Source organism: Phoca vitulina, unplaced genomic scaffold (genome assembly GCF_004348235.1).
Source record: "Phoca vitulina isolate PV1807 unplaced genomic scaffold, GSC_HSeal_1.0 scaffold52, whole genome shotgun sequence".
NCBI lineage: Eukaryota > Metazoa > Chordata > Mammalia > Carnivora > Phocidae > Phoca > Phoca vitulina.
The window spans coordinates 3219753-3236045 of record NW_022589755.1 but is presented as its reverse complement, the minus strand read 5'-3'; the positions used below and the strand labels follow the sequence as shown (position 1 = coordinate 3236045).

Here is a 16293-nt window from a genome sequence, read left to right as displayed (position 1 = left end):
TGTGTCTCTCTGCAGTACGTGGCTCAGGCGGGGGCCACGGCACCGTGTTGACAGCACACGTGTCTCTGCAGTACGTGGCTCAGGCGGGGGCCGTGGCACTGTGCTGACAGCACACGTGTCTCTCTGCAGTACGTGGCTCAGTGGGGGCCACGGCACCGTGCTCACGGCACACGTGTCTCCCCCCCCCCGCCGTACGTGCCTCAGCAGGGGCCACAGCACCGTGCTCACGGCACACGTGTCTCTCCCCCCGCAGTACGTGGCTCAGGCGGAGGCCTCGGCCCTGCAGCAGCAGCAGTATTACCAGTGGTACCAGCAGTACAGCTACGCCTACCCGTACAGCTACTACTACCCCATGGTGAGCGCCCAGCCCTGCAGGGACCGGCGGGAGGCCGGGTGCTGGAAGTGGGAGCTGGCGGGCGGGTTCCAGCGGCCAGGGGAGGGCTTGAAGACGGCAGTGCAGCTTCCGAAACTCTTTCCACTAGCACACTGCCCCCGTGGTCCGGCTGAGAGCCCTTCCCAGGTCCCAAGTCCTGCCTTCTCTGCTGTTGGCCACTCCTCTCCCCTGCGACGTCCCCCTGTGCGCTGCTGTAGCTCCCTTCCCCCCGTCCCCCGTCTCTCCGCGCCCCCACCTTGCAGAGGGTTCCCAGGTCATGCCTCGGAGCCCTTTTCTCTGACCGACGGGATTAGTTAGAGCAGTGTTCTGCCGCACCCCGGCTTGCTTTCACGGAGCTTACTGCCCGACCCGCTCTGTATCTGTCCGCAACTGTGCACAGTTTGAGTGTAGACTTCATTAGCGCATGGATTTTCATGTTTTATTTTTGGTTCTGTTGTGGGGGTTAGGAAACTTGGTGCTTAGTATAAGTATTTGTTAAATAGAGAATGGAATCGATAGAGGTTTCCGTTGTATTTTAGTTGTTTTTAACGCAAGAGAATTTGGGGCATTTACGCAGTGGAGAGAAATAGAAAGGGGTAAGGGGGAAGTGGAGCATCACAGGTTATGTACGGCTCCTGAGCAGGCAGGAGAAGGGGGAGGGGATTGGGCCTCCACCGACCCTTGTTTCTGTGCCTTTGGCAGAGCATGTACCAGAGCTACGGTTCTCCCTCCCAGTATGGCATGGCCAGCTCGTACGGCTCCGCCACACCCCAGCAGCCCTCGGCACCCCAGCACCAGGGGGCTCTGAACCAGGTAACGCCCCCACCCAGCTCTGGCATGTTCAAGAAGGGGAATGTAGTGTTTGTGAGTGGGCGGGCAGTGGGGATGCCTGCATTTTTTAAGCTGCCCACTCCCTGGCTTCTGTCCTGCCAAGCAACTCTTGATCTGATAACGAGGAGGGCAAAGCATGGTTTTTGAAACCAGGATGGGCTTAGGACTTGGGCAAGGCCTGGGGGCTCGGCGTTGGGGTGACGGTGGGAGCGGTTTGCAGCGTGGCAGCCTGTCTTCTGAGTTTTCCCCCAGCACGTGCACACATACATGCACCATCACACATGCAGTCTGGCCTTGCACTTAGCGTGCTGTGTGGAGGAGTGTGGAGCTGGTGCAGGGAAGGTGGATAGATCTGGGCTGGGATCCCAGCTTCCCATCAAGTGGTGTCATTACAAGTCATGTGATCTCTCTGCATCTCAGCCAGTCCGGTCAAGTGGGAAGGATCATCACTTCACAGGGCCCCTGAGAACGTGTTAATCACGTGTGGGTCTCGATTGGCACTCACGATGTGCTCAGACAGTAATCCCGGGTGGGTGCACTGTCGGGGCGGCACTCCCTAGGAGGTGGACGGCAGGGTTTAATGCCCACTGCTGCCGCTCGGCAGCTGGGGGCCATGGGAGAGCAGCTCAGGGTCTGAGCCGGCGTCCTCTCAGCTGTGAAGAGTGTGGGCAGTAACTCTCCGTTCCTCAGGGAGTCGCTCTGAGCGCCCAGGGCAATGAGGTGTGGGGTTGGGAGCTAAGTGGTGCCGTGATCGTGAGGACAGTGTGAGGGCCAGCACAGGGAGCTCTACTCCTGTCCTCAGCACCTGCTTCCTCCACCAGCCCCCAGTCCCTGGCATGGAAGAAAGCATGTCCTACCAGGCCCCCCCTCAGCAGCTGCCGGCAGCCCAGCCCCCTCAGCCCTCCAACCCCCCGCATGGGGCTCATACTCTGAACAGCGGCCCCCAGCCTGGAACAGCCCCAGCCACACAGCACAGCCAAGCAGGGCCCGCCTCGGGCCAGGCCTATGGGCCACACGCCTACTCCGAGCCTGCCAAGCCCAAGAAGGGCCAACAGCTGTGGAACCGGATGAAGCGTAAGTTGGCGGTGGACTTGGGAAGAAGGGAGGGCGTGGGGGCTGGACCTTACAGAGCCAAGCGTGGGGCGCTTCTGGATATTGTGGTCATCCCCAGGCTTAGGGTGCACCTGTCCTGGAGCCCTTTGCTGGAGCTTGGCGTCTCCCGTTCCTGGGGATAGGGCAGCCTGAGGTGGGCCAGGGTAAGGTCTAACCCCAGCTTTTGCGGCTCTCACAGCAGCCCCTGGGACTGGTGGTCTCAAGTTCAACATCCAGAAACGGCCCTTTGCTGTCACCAGCCAGAGCTTCAGCTCCCCCTCAGAGGGCCAGCACGGCAGCTTCGGCCCCCAGCCCAACCCCGAGAAAGCCCAGAACCACAGGTGATGGCCGCCCCCTTGCTCTTGTCCCAGCCCCCTTGCCTGTGCAGTCAGCCTGCACCCCGAGCCTCAGTCTGCTCCTCCAGAATGGGGAGGGGTCCCTCCGTCAGGGTTGCTGTGGACACGAAACGAGGGGGAGAAAGAAGACGCTCGAGTTGTGTCCGGCGCGTGTCTGCTCTGTGAGCGGTAGTGATGACGGGCTTTTCTGCCGGCTGAGTCCCACATGTGCCCTTCCTAGGGGGAGCCTGTCCGGGAAGCCCGACGATTGGCCACAGGACATGAAGGAGTATGTGGAGCGCTGCTTCACTGCCTGCGAATCGGAGGAGGACAAGGACCGGACGGAGAAGCTGCTCAAGGAGCTGCTGCAGGCCCGGCTGCAGGACGGTTCGGCCTACACCATTGACTGGAGCCGGGAGCCCCTGCCAGGGTTAGTCCAGGCTGGGGATGGGGAGGAGGGCGATTCTGGGTGCTGAAGTGGAGACCTACAGACTTAGGTACCTGAAGCCCCGAGAATGAGCGGGAAAGTTAGCTCCCGGGGGGAAGGCCAGGAGGGTAGAGCGGAGGTCCAGGCGCTGCCTGGGGGTGCAGTCCTGGGGTGGGGTGCAGGCCGTGAAGGCTGGCGAGTGCACAGTATTCAGCTGCGAAGAGCACTCTCTAGACAGAAAACGTTGGGTTTGCCTCCCACTTTTGCAGTGTATTAGCTGAGTCGCCTGGGTAAGTTCCTTTCCTGCCTGAGGCTGTGTGTTCCTGGGGCGGCTGGCAGATGTTGGGGATGGTGGGGGCGCTGGGTTGGTGATGCCCTGCCCTGCTATATCCTCAGGCTGACTCGGGAGCCTGTGGCTGAGAGCCCCAAGAAGAAGCGGTGGGAGGCCCCTAGCAGCCTTCATCCTCCCAGGGGGGCAGGCTCAGCGACAAGGGGCGGGGGTGCCCAGTCCCAGCGAGGGACACCAGGGGCTGGGGGTGCTGGCCGAGCCCGGGGCAGCAGCTTCGCCAAGTTTGGCAACCGCAATGTCTTCATGAAGGACAACAGCTCTTCCTCCAGCACGGACTCCCGCTCCCGTTCCTCCTCCCGGTCCCCCACTCGCCACTTCCGCCGCAGGTACGGGGACTGGCGGCCTGGGGGTGGGGGGAGGGGTGTGGGGGGAGGGGCCGCTTCAGGCCTTACCTCCCTGCTGCTTCTGTGCAGTGACTCCCACTCGGATTCAGACAGTTCTTACTCAGGGAATGAGTGTCACCCTGTGGGTCGCAGGAACCCCCCCGCGAAGGGCCGAGGAGGTCGGGGGGCCCACATGGACCGGGGCCGAGGCAGGGCACAGCGTGGGAAGAGGTGAGACTCTGGGCCGGTGGCCAGGGGGGTGGGGCTGAGATCGGGGTTCTTGGGGCGCAGTGCGAGGGGCAGGCTGTGACATCTGTCTTGTTCACCCCTGACTTCCTTTTTCAGGCACGATCTTGGTCCCACCAAGCGCAGCCGCAAAAAGATGGCCGCACTAGAGTGTGAGGACCCTGAGCGTGAGCTGAAGAAGCAGAAGCGGGCGGCCCGCTTCCAGCACGGACATTCCCGCCGCCTGCGCCTCGAGCCCCTGGTGCTGCAGATGGGCAGCCTGGAGAGCAGCGGTGCTGACCCCGACTGGCAGGAACTCCAGATCGTGGGCACCTGCCCTGACGTCACCAAGCACTACCTGCGTCTCACCTGCGCCCCCGACCCATCCACTGTGCGCCCTGTGGCAGTAAGTGCCTGGGATGGGCAGGGCCTCCCTGCGGGGCGACTGCTAGCACGGGGCCGTGGCGACCACACGGGGAGGATGGCAGAGACCGCACCCGAGGCCGTGGTGCGGCAGCAGGGGCCTGGGAGCTCTCTGAGAGGTGACTTGAGGGCAGAACTTGTGTTTTGAAGACTAAGTCCGGGTCGTGTGGCCTCATCGGGAGACTTGCTCTGAGCCTCCGTCTCCTCAGGAAGCGGCCTTCCCAGGCCAGCTTGCCTGAGGCGGGGACGATCAGGCCCCCGTGTCCTCTGCTGAGGCCGCAGCAGCGGCATGGTTCATGTTCCGTCCCAGGGGACACGCTGACGTGGGCAGCTGAGGTCGGGAGTGGTTACTCTTGCCAAACGTGTTGGGTTCTTTTTAAAGTCGGTAGTAAGTTATTAAACGAGTCTGATGTTGCCGCCTTCATTTTAGAATACTGAGTTGGGGGAGGTGTGGTGGGTTTTAGCGATGGCTTCACTCATCCTGCTGAAATTTTTCTGAGCCATCGTTTGGTTTCCTTCCCAGGTTTTGAAAAAGTCTCTGTGTATGGTTAAGTCCCACTGGAAAGAGAAACAAGACTACGCCTTTGCCTGCGAGCAGATGAAGTCGATTCGGCAGGACCTGACGGTGAGGGGGCTGCTGGGAGGGCCTGTGGTGGGAGAGCCCCGCCCTGCGGTGGCCTCACTGCTCTCCTGCCGTTCCAGGTGCAAGGTGTGCGGACGGAGTTCACGGTGGAGGTGTACGAGACGCACGCCCGCATCGCCTTAGAGAAGGTGAGTGCAGTGCTGAGGCCCTTTCGGGTTCTTCCTGGGCTCCCTGTCCCGGCCTCACGGTCTCTTTCTCCGTGCCCCGGGCTCCAGGGCGACCATGAGGAGTTCAACCAGTGCCAGACGCAGCTCAAGTCGCTGTACGCCGAGAACCTGCCAGGCAACGTGGGCGAGTTCACTGCTTACCGCGTCCTCTACTACATCTTCACCAAGAACTCAGGAGGTGAGAGAGGCTGCCTGCGGGACGGGGTGGCCCCAGGCCCCCGGGGTTGGGCGCTACTGATCCTCTTCTGTCTCGGACTGCAGACATCACCACGGAGCTGGCGTACCTGACTCGGGAACTGAAGGCAGACCCCTGTGTGGCTCACGCCTTGGCACTGAGGGCGGCCTGGGCTCTGGGCAACTACCACCGCTTCTTCCGGCTCTACTGTCATGCGCCCTGCATGTCTGGGTACCTGGTGGACAAGTTTGCAGACCGGGAGCGCAAAGCTGCCCTCAAGGCGATGATCAAAACGTATGTGAAGCTGGGTTCTCCCCTGCCCCCTCTGCTCTGCCGGCCCCGCCGCTGCCTTCCTTCCCCACTTCCTTCCTCCCTCTGCACACTCGTGGGCTGTCCGGCTTCCAGCTCCCGTGCCCTGGACACTGGTCCTCTGTCCCCATGTCTTCTTTCTACACATACCCTGCTCCCCAGCCCCTCCTGCTTCCCTTCCCACTGTTGGCTCTCTGTCTCCCTAGGCCTGCCTCTGCATCTCCCTTCTTCCCCATTCTGTCTCGCTGCTCCAGGGTTCCCTCTCCACCCCCGAGTGTCTATTTCTCCTGCTCGCGTCACCCTGGACCCTGGTTTGTTTTCTTGCTCTGGGCTCTTGGTTTCCTTCCTCGGTCTCTGTTCACCTTTCACGGCTCTCCTGACACTGAGTCCCACTCGGTAGAGACAAACTAGGAAAGATGGCTGTGCTCTTGGTAGCTTCTGATCTAACGGGACTAAGACCCCATTCCAACTCGAGCTACTTTCAGAGGACAGAAAACATGTAGGGAGGCAGGTGTGATGCGGGCACAAGCTAGATCAGGGACTGTGCGTAAAAAGAGTAAGCTCTCTGTACGTTAGTTGTTCCCTGTGCTGCGTGCGCGTGCGTGGTGGGCAACTTGTGGTTCTGCCGGGGGGAGATGCCCCTTAGTGACGTAAGGAGATGTCAGGTGACCTCTTTTGTTGGCACTAGTAGGGGTTGCTCCTGGTGTCCAGTGGGTAGAGGCTAGGGATGCTGCTCAGCCTCCTGCAGGGCCCAGGACGCCCAACAGGGAATCGGCCCCAGTGTCGGTCTTGCCAAGGTTGAGAATCCTCAGTCAGAGGTTGGTAGGTCCAAGGGCCCACATCAGTTAGCTTAGGAGCCACAGGAATGGTGTTGGACTGGGGAGGGACAGTCACACTGAAGTTAGGAAACACACTCCAGGATCCGGTTTGGGTCCAGATTTAAGGCAGAGGCTGAGCCAGGGCAGGAGCCGCAGAAGTAGACAAGGATGTGGGACAGAAACATGAAGGCGACAGGATGCACAGGACCTGGTTATCTACCTGGGAGTGACGGGGAGGTGGGCTGTCTAAAGGCCCCGTGGGCTGTCCCGGAGTCTGCCCTCCGCAGCAGGATAGCAGCTCCCAAGCTTCTGTGTGGCTCCCGGGGGTGTCATGTGGGCCGGTCACTGCTGTGGTTAGTTCATATGTGCTGGGTCTTGGTTGGGGCCACCGCCGTGAAGGTGCCTTGTAGGAGGGGCCTTGGCCTACACTGGCCACCCGCTCTCATTCCCCCCCTCCTTAGCAGACGAGCCCCTCCCTCCCAGAGCCCCCAGAACAGGGTTTTGCAGGGTGGCCAGGAGGCCAGCTCCCTTGTGGGGAGAAATAGGCGCTCTCGTGCTCCCATGGATGTCCAGAGCTGTGATGGAGCGCGGGCTTGAGGCAGGACTGGGGCACGTCCTTTGTGCGGCATCCTCCCTGTGTGATGCTGGCCAGGTGGCTTTGCCTGTGGGGCTCGGTTCCCTCAGCGCCTGTTTCTAAAGGGCAGGGTGACGCGGTTTCTGGGAGAGAATTCAGCAGGTTAACAGCCAGTCCCCAGCACACGCCGAGTCTTCTTAGCAACTGCAAGTGACTGTTGCCGGCGTGTAACAGGCGTTGGCTGACCCTGTGCTGGCGTTCCTGAGGCGCTTTGACCCAGGCAGGGGGCACAGCCAGGGTGGGTCCCCCAGAGTAGCTGTCAGACCTGCCAACCCACGCCCACCCCCATCCCCTCGGGTCACTCCCTCTGCCTGGCCCCCTGCCCTTGGGCCGCAGCGGGCCCTCTTCTGAGGGACTGCTCAGGCCCTTGAGCAGCGGAAGAGCCAGCTGGGCCCTTCCCTCCCATCCCCTCTTCTTGGTCCCCCCGTACAGGTAAGTGAGGGTGAAGGGGGGCACAGCCGGGGCTGGGGCCAGCAGCCCCACCCCGGGCCCCCCCAAGCCCTGGAGGTGGGGAGGCTGGGTGGGGAGGGGTGAGAGGTCAGGTAACGTGCTGAGGAAACCCTTTGGGTGCCCTAAGGGGGGGCACCCACTCCCTGCTCGTGGGGCCCTCCCCTGCCCGCCGCCCGCCTCATCACATTCTCCTCTTGTCTCCGTAGCTTCCGCCCTGCGCTGCCAGTCTCCTACCTGCAGGCCGAGCTGGCCTTCGAGGGCGAGGCCGCCTGCCGGGCCTTCCTAGAGCCCCTGGGCCTGGCATACACGGGCCCGGACAACGCCAGCGTCGACTGCCGCCTCAGCCTGGCGCAGCTGTCAGCCTTCTGAGCACCAGCGCGGATGGGGGCGGGGTGGGGGCAGGGCCGTGGCCCCCCAGCGCCACCTTTGCCGATTTTGTTTTTGAGCCATGGACTTGGGTTGTAAATTAATTCGTGGGGAGTGGGCTCCAGGAAGAGCCACCATCCCTGTCCCCGTTTTCGTACCGGGGAGTCTGTACAGAGATTTTTTCTACATTTTTATTTTTTGCCTCAGAGGGATGGGATTGGGGGAGGAGGGGGTGGGACAGCGGAGGGTTGGGGGCGTGGTCTGTAGGCTGCTCTGTGTCCAGCTGGCACCCCCACTAATGCTGTCTCAGTGTTTTCTCTCTCTCTCTCTCGAGCTTGTACTCCGGTACCGACCTGGCACCCTGGCCCATCCCATGCCGGGGGGGCCAGAAGAAGACAGGCCGCTCCGCCCGTGCCCGCCCTGGCGGGGGCACCAGCACCGCAGCCCGCCACCCGCCACCTGCCCGCCTCACCACAGACTCTTGTTGCCCAGCCCTCCGGGGCCTCAGTGTTCGGGGCTAGGGGAGCTGTGTAGAGACTGTGCCCCGCCCTCAGCCCCCCACGCCAGAAATGCCGCCGCCAAGCCGCCACCACGTCCACGCCGACACTGCGCACTGAGGACTCCGGAGGCCATCGCGGGACCTCGGCCGGGCCGCCTCGTCCGCAGTTGTATTAAGTTGTCTCCGTGTCCCTCCTCCCTCCACCCCCGTGTTTCTTCTGTTTTTTTTTCCTTCCCTCCCTCCTCCTCCTGCTCCCCACCCTTCTTTGGTTCAGCACAGGTAAAACGGTTACCCTCCCTCCCTTGCCTTCATGGATCACCAGCTCACGTCATGTTTCCTTCTCTTTTCTTTTTGTGTGTGTTTATTTAAGTTATTTTTCTTCCTCCCCTTTTTCTTTTTGCCCCCCCCCCCTTCTGCCATGTAACTGGAGGATGTGCGATGAGTTGGCAAACAGCTGGACTGTCAGGCTGCTTTTTTTCCAGATGTTCCTCCTCTGCTTCCCTCCCTTCCCTCTCCCCCTCCCTTCTCCTTCCTTCATTCTTTCCTTGGATCACTGAGCACCATTTGGAAGCTTGAGAGAAACCAAAATTAAAGAGAGAGAGAGAGAGAGCACTTTGTCCCTTCCTGCTTGGCCTGGATCTTCCCAGGTTCTTTGGGGTTGAGTGCGGTCTCCTGCAGAGGTCTGAGGGGACCGTCATCCCAGGGGCAGCTCAGCCAGAGGCTGGTAGGTGTCCCCTGTCCTGCCTATGCGGCACAGCCAGACTTCCCCTAGGGTCTGGCTCCCCAGCTCCTGCCTTGGGCTGAACCCAGGCTGCGGGAGGCCGACTTGAGATCCGTGGGGCACTTTGGCTAGGGTGAGGTGGGGGTGTAGCCCCTCTAGGGGCTGTACTACTCTGAGCCCCTCGGCTTCCAGCCTCTGTCTCAGCACTTGGGCCATATCTTCCAGGGAGGGGGAGGGGGGGGCACAGAGCACATGCTGCCCCAGGAGAAGCAGGCTCCTAAAGCTCAGCTGCGGGGGTGCCTGAATTCCTGGGGCCAGGAGCGCGCGTCTTAGCGCACCGACTGCGGCGGCTACCTCCCCGGGGCCTGTCAGCCTCAGGAGGGCTAGTGTCAGGTGTAGGGCCCCCGCGGGTACCACGAACGCAGCACACGAGGGTGCGGCTCGAACCAGCTCTTCCTGGGCCTTGGCCACCCCCGCCTGCAGCCCGGGATCAGTCACCATGAGAGCCACAAAATGCGTGGGACGGGGCTGGCGAGGCGCCGCGGCCCTGGCTCCAGCGGTCCCTCTGCTTTCCGAGGGCCGGGCGCCAGGACCCCACTCTGCTTCCGTCTCGGGAAAACCTCGTGCGGGGGTTGGTCCCGGCGCTGCCTGTGCCGGCCCACTGTGTGGCTCCGTGGCCCTGCCCGTGGCGGCCGGCTTCAGCACCCTTTCCAGTTCTGTCCACGGGGAAGCCTGGCCTTCGGCCCTGCGCCGCTCCCTGGCCTCCAGCCCGGTTCCGGTGTCAGCGGGAGCGGGAGCGGCAGCCACCCCTCCGTGCGCGCCCCCGCCGCCGTGGGCGTCCTCAGCGCTGCGCGCGCCCCCGCCGCCATGCGCGTCTTCCCTGTCGTGCGCGTCCTCGCCGCCGTCGTGGGTGTCCTCACATCCGTCGTGCGCGCCCCCGCCGCCCAGCGCGTCCAGGATGGTGGGCCCGCGGCCCGCCGCCGAGCCCGAGCCGAAGACGAGGTCGGTGCGCGAGGCGCGGTCCCACACGATGCGGCCGCGGAAGCGGAAGTAGCGCACCCGGTGCTGCGGCACGGCCAGGACTCCGGGCCCAAGCGCCGCCAGCGGCTCGTCCCAGCAGAAGGCGCCGAAAGGCTCCTCGCGCACGCCTAGGAAGCGGTCGGCGTAGCCCACCGAGAAGTCGGCCGGGTCGAGGCTCGGGTCCCAGCGGATGCGCTGGATGACGGCCGCGGCCGTGCGCAGCGGCGGCTTCTTGGCCCCGGCCTCGGCCTCGGCCCCGCGCCGAGACGGCGCCGGCGCCGGCGCCCCCGGGTGGGGCTGGCGGCAGCGGGCGCCGAAGCGGCAGCGGCCCTCCAGGAAGAAGCGGCAGGCCGGCGGCGCCGCGGGCTCGGCCGCGGGGACCGCCGCCATGGGAGCGGGGTGCGGGGGGAGCCTCGCCAGGACGTCACCGGCCGCGCCCCGCTCCCGCCGCCCTGGGAGCCGCGCACGCGCGCTCGCGGGGCCTCCGATCACCGGCCTGGCGGGCGGCTCCGTGCGCACGGTGTCCTCGGGGGGCCTGACCGCGCCTGCGCGGCCCATGCGCGTGTGTGGCCCTCCTCGGTCCAAAGGGCTTACAGGCTGGGCACCGCCCGCGGGGTGACCGACTCCCTCAGTGCCCTCGAGGACCCGGACCCGCCCCACCGCGGGTCCACAAGGTTTACAGGTGCGACCACGCCCTTTTGGGCCGCCCCCACGTGCTGCCCCGCCCTCCCGCCCCTTGTGGGTCGTGCCCTCGGCCGGACAACTGTACCCCAGCAGGGCGCAAACTAGGTAGCCCTGACTTGGGACGCCGCTGGCCCCCTCGGGCCGACACATCTTTCCGAGGGGGGTGTGACTCCCCCACCGGGACCCTGCCTCTTCCCAACCACTTTCCGGCGCGGCCGCTCACAGGGTAAGGGCAGCTCGCCTCGAGGGGTTCACTGGATACGCGGGCCGGGAGTCAGGCTCCCGGAGCCACTGCACTCGGCCCCAGGGAGCGAATCTAGCCAGCCCCCTGGAGCGAGTCAGGCCGAGCCCCCCCCCCCGGGAGCGAGTTAGGTGGGCCCCCCTAGAGTGAGTCAGTGGGCCCCCGGGAGCAAGTCAGGCCGGGCCTTGGGCCAGGTCTGGCAGGCCAGGCGCTCTGTCAAAATTGATGAATGAATGTGGCTGTGAAGCGGCCACGTTGGGACACCGCCCCTGAAAGGGGCACCGTGTAACCACGCCCCCCGCAGTTAAAGGGGCCACATCCCACCACTCCAGGCCCACCGTCCGATCTCGACCTTCGTCCAGTCTCTGCGGGGAAAGAGCTACAGGTGATACACACCTGGTCCTTAAAGGCGCCGGGACCCCATCACCGATCCCCCTTGCCCCTCCACCCCGTCTTCCCTTCCCACGTGCAAAGTGAAGAGACAGAACTCGGGGCAAAGACCTTAGCCGTTTATGTATAAAGAAGTAGGATGCCGGACGGCAAACGCGTCGGAAACAGGGGTGCCTACAGGCCGATGACGTCGTCCAGCTCGAGATCCGCGTTGGGGCGGCAGTGGGCCCTGGAGTGCTGTGCCCCGGAGCTGGGGTCCAAATCGGGCTTGGCGGCAGCGGCCCCCGGGCGCTCCGCGTCCATGACGCCCAGCACCGCGTCCAGCATGGAGGGGCCCAAATCCAGGTGGAAGGACAGCAGCGGGTCGGCGGGCGCGGGCGCGCGGAGGGCAGGCGGCGGGGGCTGCGGCACGGCGGGCGGCGGCGCGGAGCGCGGGGCCCCGGCGGGCGGCGCCCGGGGCTCGGGAGGCGGCCCGCCGCCGTGACGGCTCAGGAACGAAGTGTCCCCGAAGGCGTCGCCGCCGCGCCCCACGTGCAGCGTGTGCCGGAAGTCGCCGAGCGGCGCGGAGATGGACAGGGCGCCGCGCTCAGGCCGCTTCTTGGGCTGCGCGGGGCCCAGCTGCTTCAGCACCGGCATCTGCGGGGATGGGGTCGGGGTGGGGACGGGTCAGCGCCGCCTCCGCCCGGAGGGGCCGACCCAGCCCACGTCCCCACCCTGGGCCTAGACAGCGGTTCAGAGGATGCTCTCCCAAACGACAGGACGGCAGATGGTGGCGGGAAACGGCGTCTCCGGAGGCCCTAAGTCACAGACTGCAATTTAGGTCCGCCCGTGACCACCGCGCGCCATGCTGATTCCACTAAGAACTAATATCCCAGTCCTCCTACCGGCCGGGCAACAGGCAACACGCTTCACCAACTCTTCCAAGTGTCTCCTAAGCTTGGCAGGGAAACACCAGCTTCTCCGAGGCCCCTTCCCTGAAGACAGGGCTGACTTTGTCCACCAAGTGCCTAGGGCCCACCACACTTCTAGAGGCCCCCCAAAATGTTACAGTGTTTTAACTTATTTTAAAATGTGTGGATTATGTCTGTCTTTACACCAACACAGTTATAAAATATAAATAAATATGTATGCATGCAAGCTTTGCCTAGGGCACACACAAGTCATAATGCAGGTCTGCCTGAAACCTCAAATTCAGGTTCAGGGTGGGCCTGGGCATCTATATACTTGTACAACATTTTATAATTCGAGTTATTTGATTTTGAAAGGGACAATATAATGTGGGGTTTTTTTGCATTTTTTTTTTTGCAAATTTTTCTATTTATTTCTCTAAAAATAGCAAGAGTGGCATAAATTTGAAACTGGCAGCTAGTCCCCTATAAACTCGGTGTGCGATTGTCTCATGGCTGCTCTGGCTTCTATGGTAAATACGGTAAATTGCCAACATTTGCCTATATCCTGGAACCTGGCTGTTTTTATGGAACTTCTGGGAAGGACTTTGATGACCTTGTACTTTTGTTTTAACAGTCACTGTTATCATAATAATAAAAAAAAATCTTTCTGTTTGAATTGAAGCCCCACCCTTTCTTTGCCAACTGTATGACTGGGATAAATTAAGTGATTCCTCTATGTCTGTTTCCTCTCTGTAAAATGGATAAAATAACACTACCTTCCTTGCAGGGCACATAGAAAATCTCAATTAAAGACAACTATATTTGTAATAGTACCAGCTAATTAGTAGTGCTAGTGCTGGGGGCGGGGGGAGGGGAGGATGTTTCCTCAAATAACTATAGAACAAGATCAAGATTTGATAAAATCCTATGAAAAAGTCAAAGCAGCCAGCACTATTCTTTTAGTAACTAGCACCCTGGGAAATATCACTGATAATGCAGAGAAAAATTAAAGCTAAGAGGATTTAAAATAATTATAGTTGGATGTGTTCTGAGGATCGCCCTTTACCCTATCCCAACACACACACACACACACACACACACACTTTATATTTATTTCTCTGGGAAAACCAGTCTTGATTTACCACCTCTGTAGTGTTTCTCAAACTTCTCTGACCTCAGCCTAGATGAATAAATATATTTTAACGGCAACGTGACACGCAATCACCTCTCCTCTCCACACCCCCCCCAAGGGAAACAAACATTTTATGAAACAAGACTTACAACATGCTAGGCACTCAGATATTTTCAATTCTAATCTATTTTATTTTTTTTAAATGCTTACCTCTGCTCATTAATAAATCTCAATCCACAGTTTAAAAAAAGAAAAATCAAAAACAAAAAACAACCCTCTCCCCCTGCTAGCAGTGCCCGGCCTTACTCTGCAGTGAGTTGCAGGTGAAAAGAACACAACTCAGCCAAATGCCTAGGTTTCCATCTGGCTGTGTGTGTGTGTGTGGCTTTGGGCAAGCTACTTAACCTTTTTGACTTCATTGCCTCCTCTCCAAAATGGAACATAGGAATATAGGATGTTCCTGTAACACTTCCTAGTCTCTTTGCAAGATTGGTCGGATGTTGCCAGTAAAGTCTTGGCAACACCCAGGACACAGCAAAAGTTCAATAAAATGCTCAGTGGCCACCTGGGATCATTCTCCCATGTCCCAGAGAAGGACACACTCAGAGAGGGTATGTGGCTTGCCCAAGGTCACAAAGCCAGTTCTGTGGGACCCCAGAGCCTAGACTTACCACTTCCACTGCCTGCTGCCTCTTGAACTGACCCCTCCCTGACAGCTCTCTGCCACTTGGCTCTTCTCCCTGCCCATACCCTAGTTGGTCCCTCATCCCATCCTTCTGTTGCCCTACCAGGGCACCAACCCCACAATGCCACTGCCATTCTCCAGTGCCTGGCCAAACACACCTGCCATTTCCTTTCCGTGGGACCCGGAACTCACTTCCTCAACCTTAAACCTCAGTTTAGTCCACTGAAAAACGGAAGTCAGCATGCCTGTTTGCTAGGGGTACTTGCGAAGTATAGTCACGATGCTGATGTTGTATGTCCTAAGCACTTATTCTGGGCCAGGTAGGGGACCTAAGTGCGTTACTCAAATAAACAAACTCATTCAATCCTCAGAACGACTCAGCTTTACAGAGGTGGTGGCTGAGGCACAGAGAGGTAGAGTAAGTTGCCCTGGGTCACACAGCAATAAATGTTGGGGGCTGGTTTTGGAAACCAGGCAGAGTCTAAACCTGATGAGAGTCTAAAGATGATATCCTATTGTTCATAGCCCCCCTTGGATAGGGTGGGTGGGTGTGCATCCCCATGGAAACAATGTTTCCATATCCAGGGATTTCCTACACCCCTGACCATGTTTGTTTGCGTTTCTTTCCTTTTTTCCATCCCAGACAGAGAATAATGAGTTAGAAATCGTTTCTGAGTGCGGCCTCTTCTTGCCAGCTCTGAGGGCCTCGGGCAAGTCACTCCACTTCTGAGTGACTCGAACCTCAGGGTCCTCTTAGAGGGCTCTAACCTCCCTCTAGCAGAGTTGTGTGCTTGATGCAATGAGGTCATGCTAGGAAAAAACCCCCTCAGCCGGCCAGGGCTCCTACAGAGGGGCTGTTGTTAGTGACAAACGCGCAAGGGGCAGAGCGTGCAGGAGCGAGGGCGGGACCCCGAGGGGCCCTAGCCCTGCGACTCGAGGCTCGGCGGAGCCGCCCTCCTCCTGCCTCCCTCCGCCCCAGCTGCGGGAGTGGAGGGCACAGCTGGTTCACCTCTGTCCTCTCCGGCCCCAGCCCCGCCAAGACGGAAATAACCGCCCGCTCCACACCCGGCCCGACCGGTTCTCGGCTTTGGGGGGAGGCGGCGAGGCGGGCGGAGCCGGGCCCGGGAGGGGGAGACCCCCGCCCGTGGGCTCGCCGCACTTCCTCGGGCCACGTGGCTGCCTCCCGGACTTGAGCGCCCGCGGTCCCTTTGCCCGTCTGTCCCGCGTCCCTCCGGACCTGACCTGGGACCCCGGGGCCCGGCTCCCCGCGGCCCCTTACCTCTTGGTCCTCGCTGAGTGGGGCAGGCGCGCTCTCAGGCTTAGACTGGGGGACCCCCCTCCTTGGTTCGGAGCCCACCTCCGCCTCCGAGGCCCAGGCCCGCGCCTTCTTCCTTCTTCCTCCCGGCGGTTCTCACCTGGCAAAGGAAGTATCATGCGGAACCTGGAGGGGGGTCCAGGACCCAGGCGCCCAGGTCGACAGTGCCGCTTCCTCAGGACACCCCCCCGCTCAGGTCCCAGGAGTCCTGCCTCCTACCTTTCTTACTCCTCAGACCCAGGAGTCAGAGGTTCCCAAGCCCCCCTCCCTCAGGCCCTGGCGTCCAGGCCTCAGACCCAGGAGCCCGGGCCCCACCCCTGGCAGGTCCTGGCATCGGGCCTCTTCTTTACCTGCACCGGGGACCGAAGTGTCAGCCCCTCTCGGGGGCCATGGTAGGAACCCAGACGGGCCGCGGAGTCACCGACCAGGCCAGCTCAGTCCGTCTGGGGCAGAGAGGGTTAAGGCGCAGGCCCCTCCCAAGCCTTCCTTATCCCCCAAAAGTTTGCCTCTAGGATTTAAAGGACTCGAAAGCAGCGGTGGAAAAGCTGAGGCCTCCGGGCAGAGTGTGGGGGCGGGACGAGGCCCGGACTGGGTGTGCACAGAGGACACGCAGAAGGGGTGGGGGATGGCCAGGGCGCGCCCCCCAGCCCGGCCCCTCCCCCTGCCCAGCTTGGAATTTCCTGAAGCTGGGGAAGTCTGGTTGTTTAGAAGAGTAATTTCTTCCAGATTGCAGCGGTTGGAGGAGAGAGAGAGAGAATGTGTGTGTGTAGAGGGAG

The 16293-nt window shown here is 61.3% G+C and overlaps 4 protein-coding genes across 10 annotated transcripts in view; 2 read left to right on the top strand and 2 right to left on the bottom strand.

Annotated features, from left to right (window-relative positions):
• LENG8 (leukocyte receptor cluster member 8) overlaps positions 1-9048 on the top strand; it is an 11981-nt gene extending 2933 nt beyond the window's left edge. For 4 of the 7 annotated variants that reach the window (XM_032388749.1, XM_032388748.1, XM_032388751.1 and 1 more), the window contains exons 4-15: positions 254-355; positions 1076-1186; positions 2026-2278; positions 2496-2637; positions 2873-3061; positions 3455-3733; positions 3821-3961; positions 4076-4361; positions 4902-5003; positions 5081-5149; positions 5237-5366; positions 5450-9048. In XM_032388749.1, the coding sequence (XP_032244640.1) occupies positions 254-355; positions 1076-1186; positions 2026-2278; positions 2496-2637; positions 2873-3061; positions 3455-3733; positions 3821-3961; positions 4076-4361; positions 4902-5003; positions 5081-5149; positions 5237-5366; positions 5450-6072 (2427 nt within the window). In that variant the 3' untranslated portion in view covers positions 6073-9048. The remainder of the gene's footprint in view (positions 1-253; positions 356-1075; positions 1187-2025; positions 2279-2495; positions 2638-2872; positions 3062-3454; positions 3734-3820; positions 3962-4075; positions 4362-4901; positions 5004-5080; positions 5150-5236; positions 5367-5449) is intronic. The other 3 variants (XM_032388754.1, XM_032388752.1, XM_032388753.1) reach the window with 3 other exon arrangements.
• The window catches only part of LOC116622339 (leukocyte immunoglobulin-like receptor subfamily B member 3), a 205279-nt gene that overhangs the window by 137606 nt on the left and 51380 nt on the right, over positions 1-16293 (top strand).
• On the bottom strand, positions 9112-11014 carry LENG9 (leukocyte receptor cluster member 9). The gene has a single exon (XM_032388877.1). The coding sequence runs from the start codon at positions 11012-11014 to the stop codon at positions 9134-9136; it is 1881 nt and encodes a 626-aa protein (XP_032244768.1). The 3' UTR covers positions 9112-9133.
• CDC42EP5 (CDC42 effector protein 5) lies at positions 10908-16080 on the bottom strand. Its single transcript, XM_032388836.1, has 3 exons — positions 15868-16080; positions 15482-15617; positions 10908-12131 (listed from the first exon to the last, which is right to left on the bottom strand). The coding sequence occupies exon 3, from the start codon at positions 12129-12131 to the stop codon at positions 11670-11672; it is 462 nt and encodes a 153-aa protein (XP_032244727.1). The 5' UTR covers positions 15482-15617; positions 15868-16080; the 3' UTR covers positions 10908-11669.

Coding starts and splice junctions, on each gene's coding strand:
- LENG9 (XM_032388877.1), bottom strand. CDS start 11,014: ATGTGTCGGCCCGAGGGGGCCAGCGGCGTCCCAAGTCAGGGCTACCTA.
- CDC42EP5 (XM_032388836.1), bottom strand. CDS start 12,131: ATGCCGGTGCTGAAGCAGCTGGGCCCCGCGCAGCCCAAGAAGCGGCCT.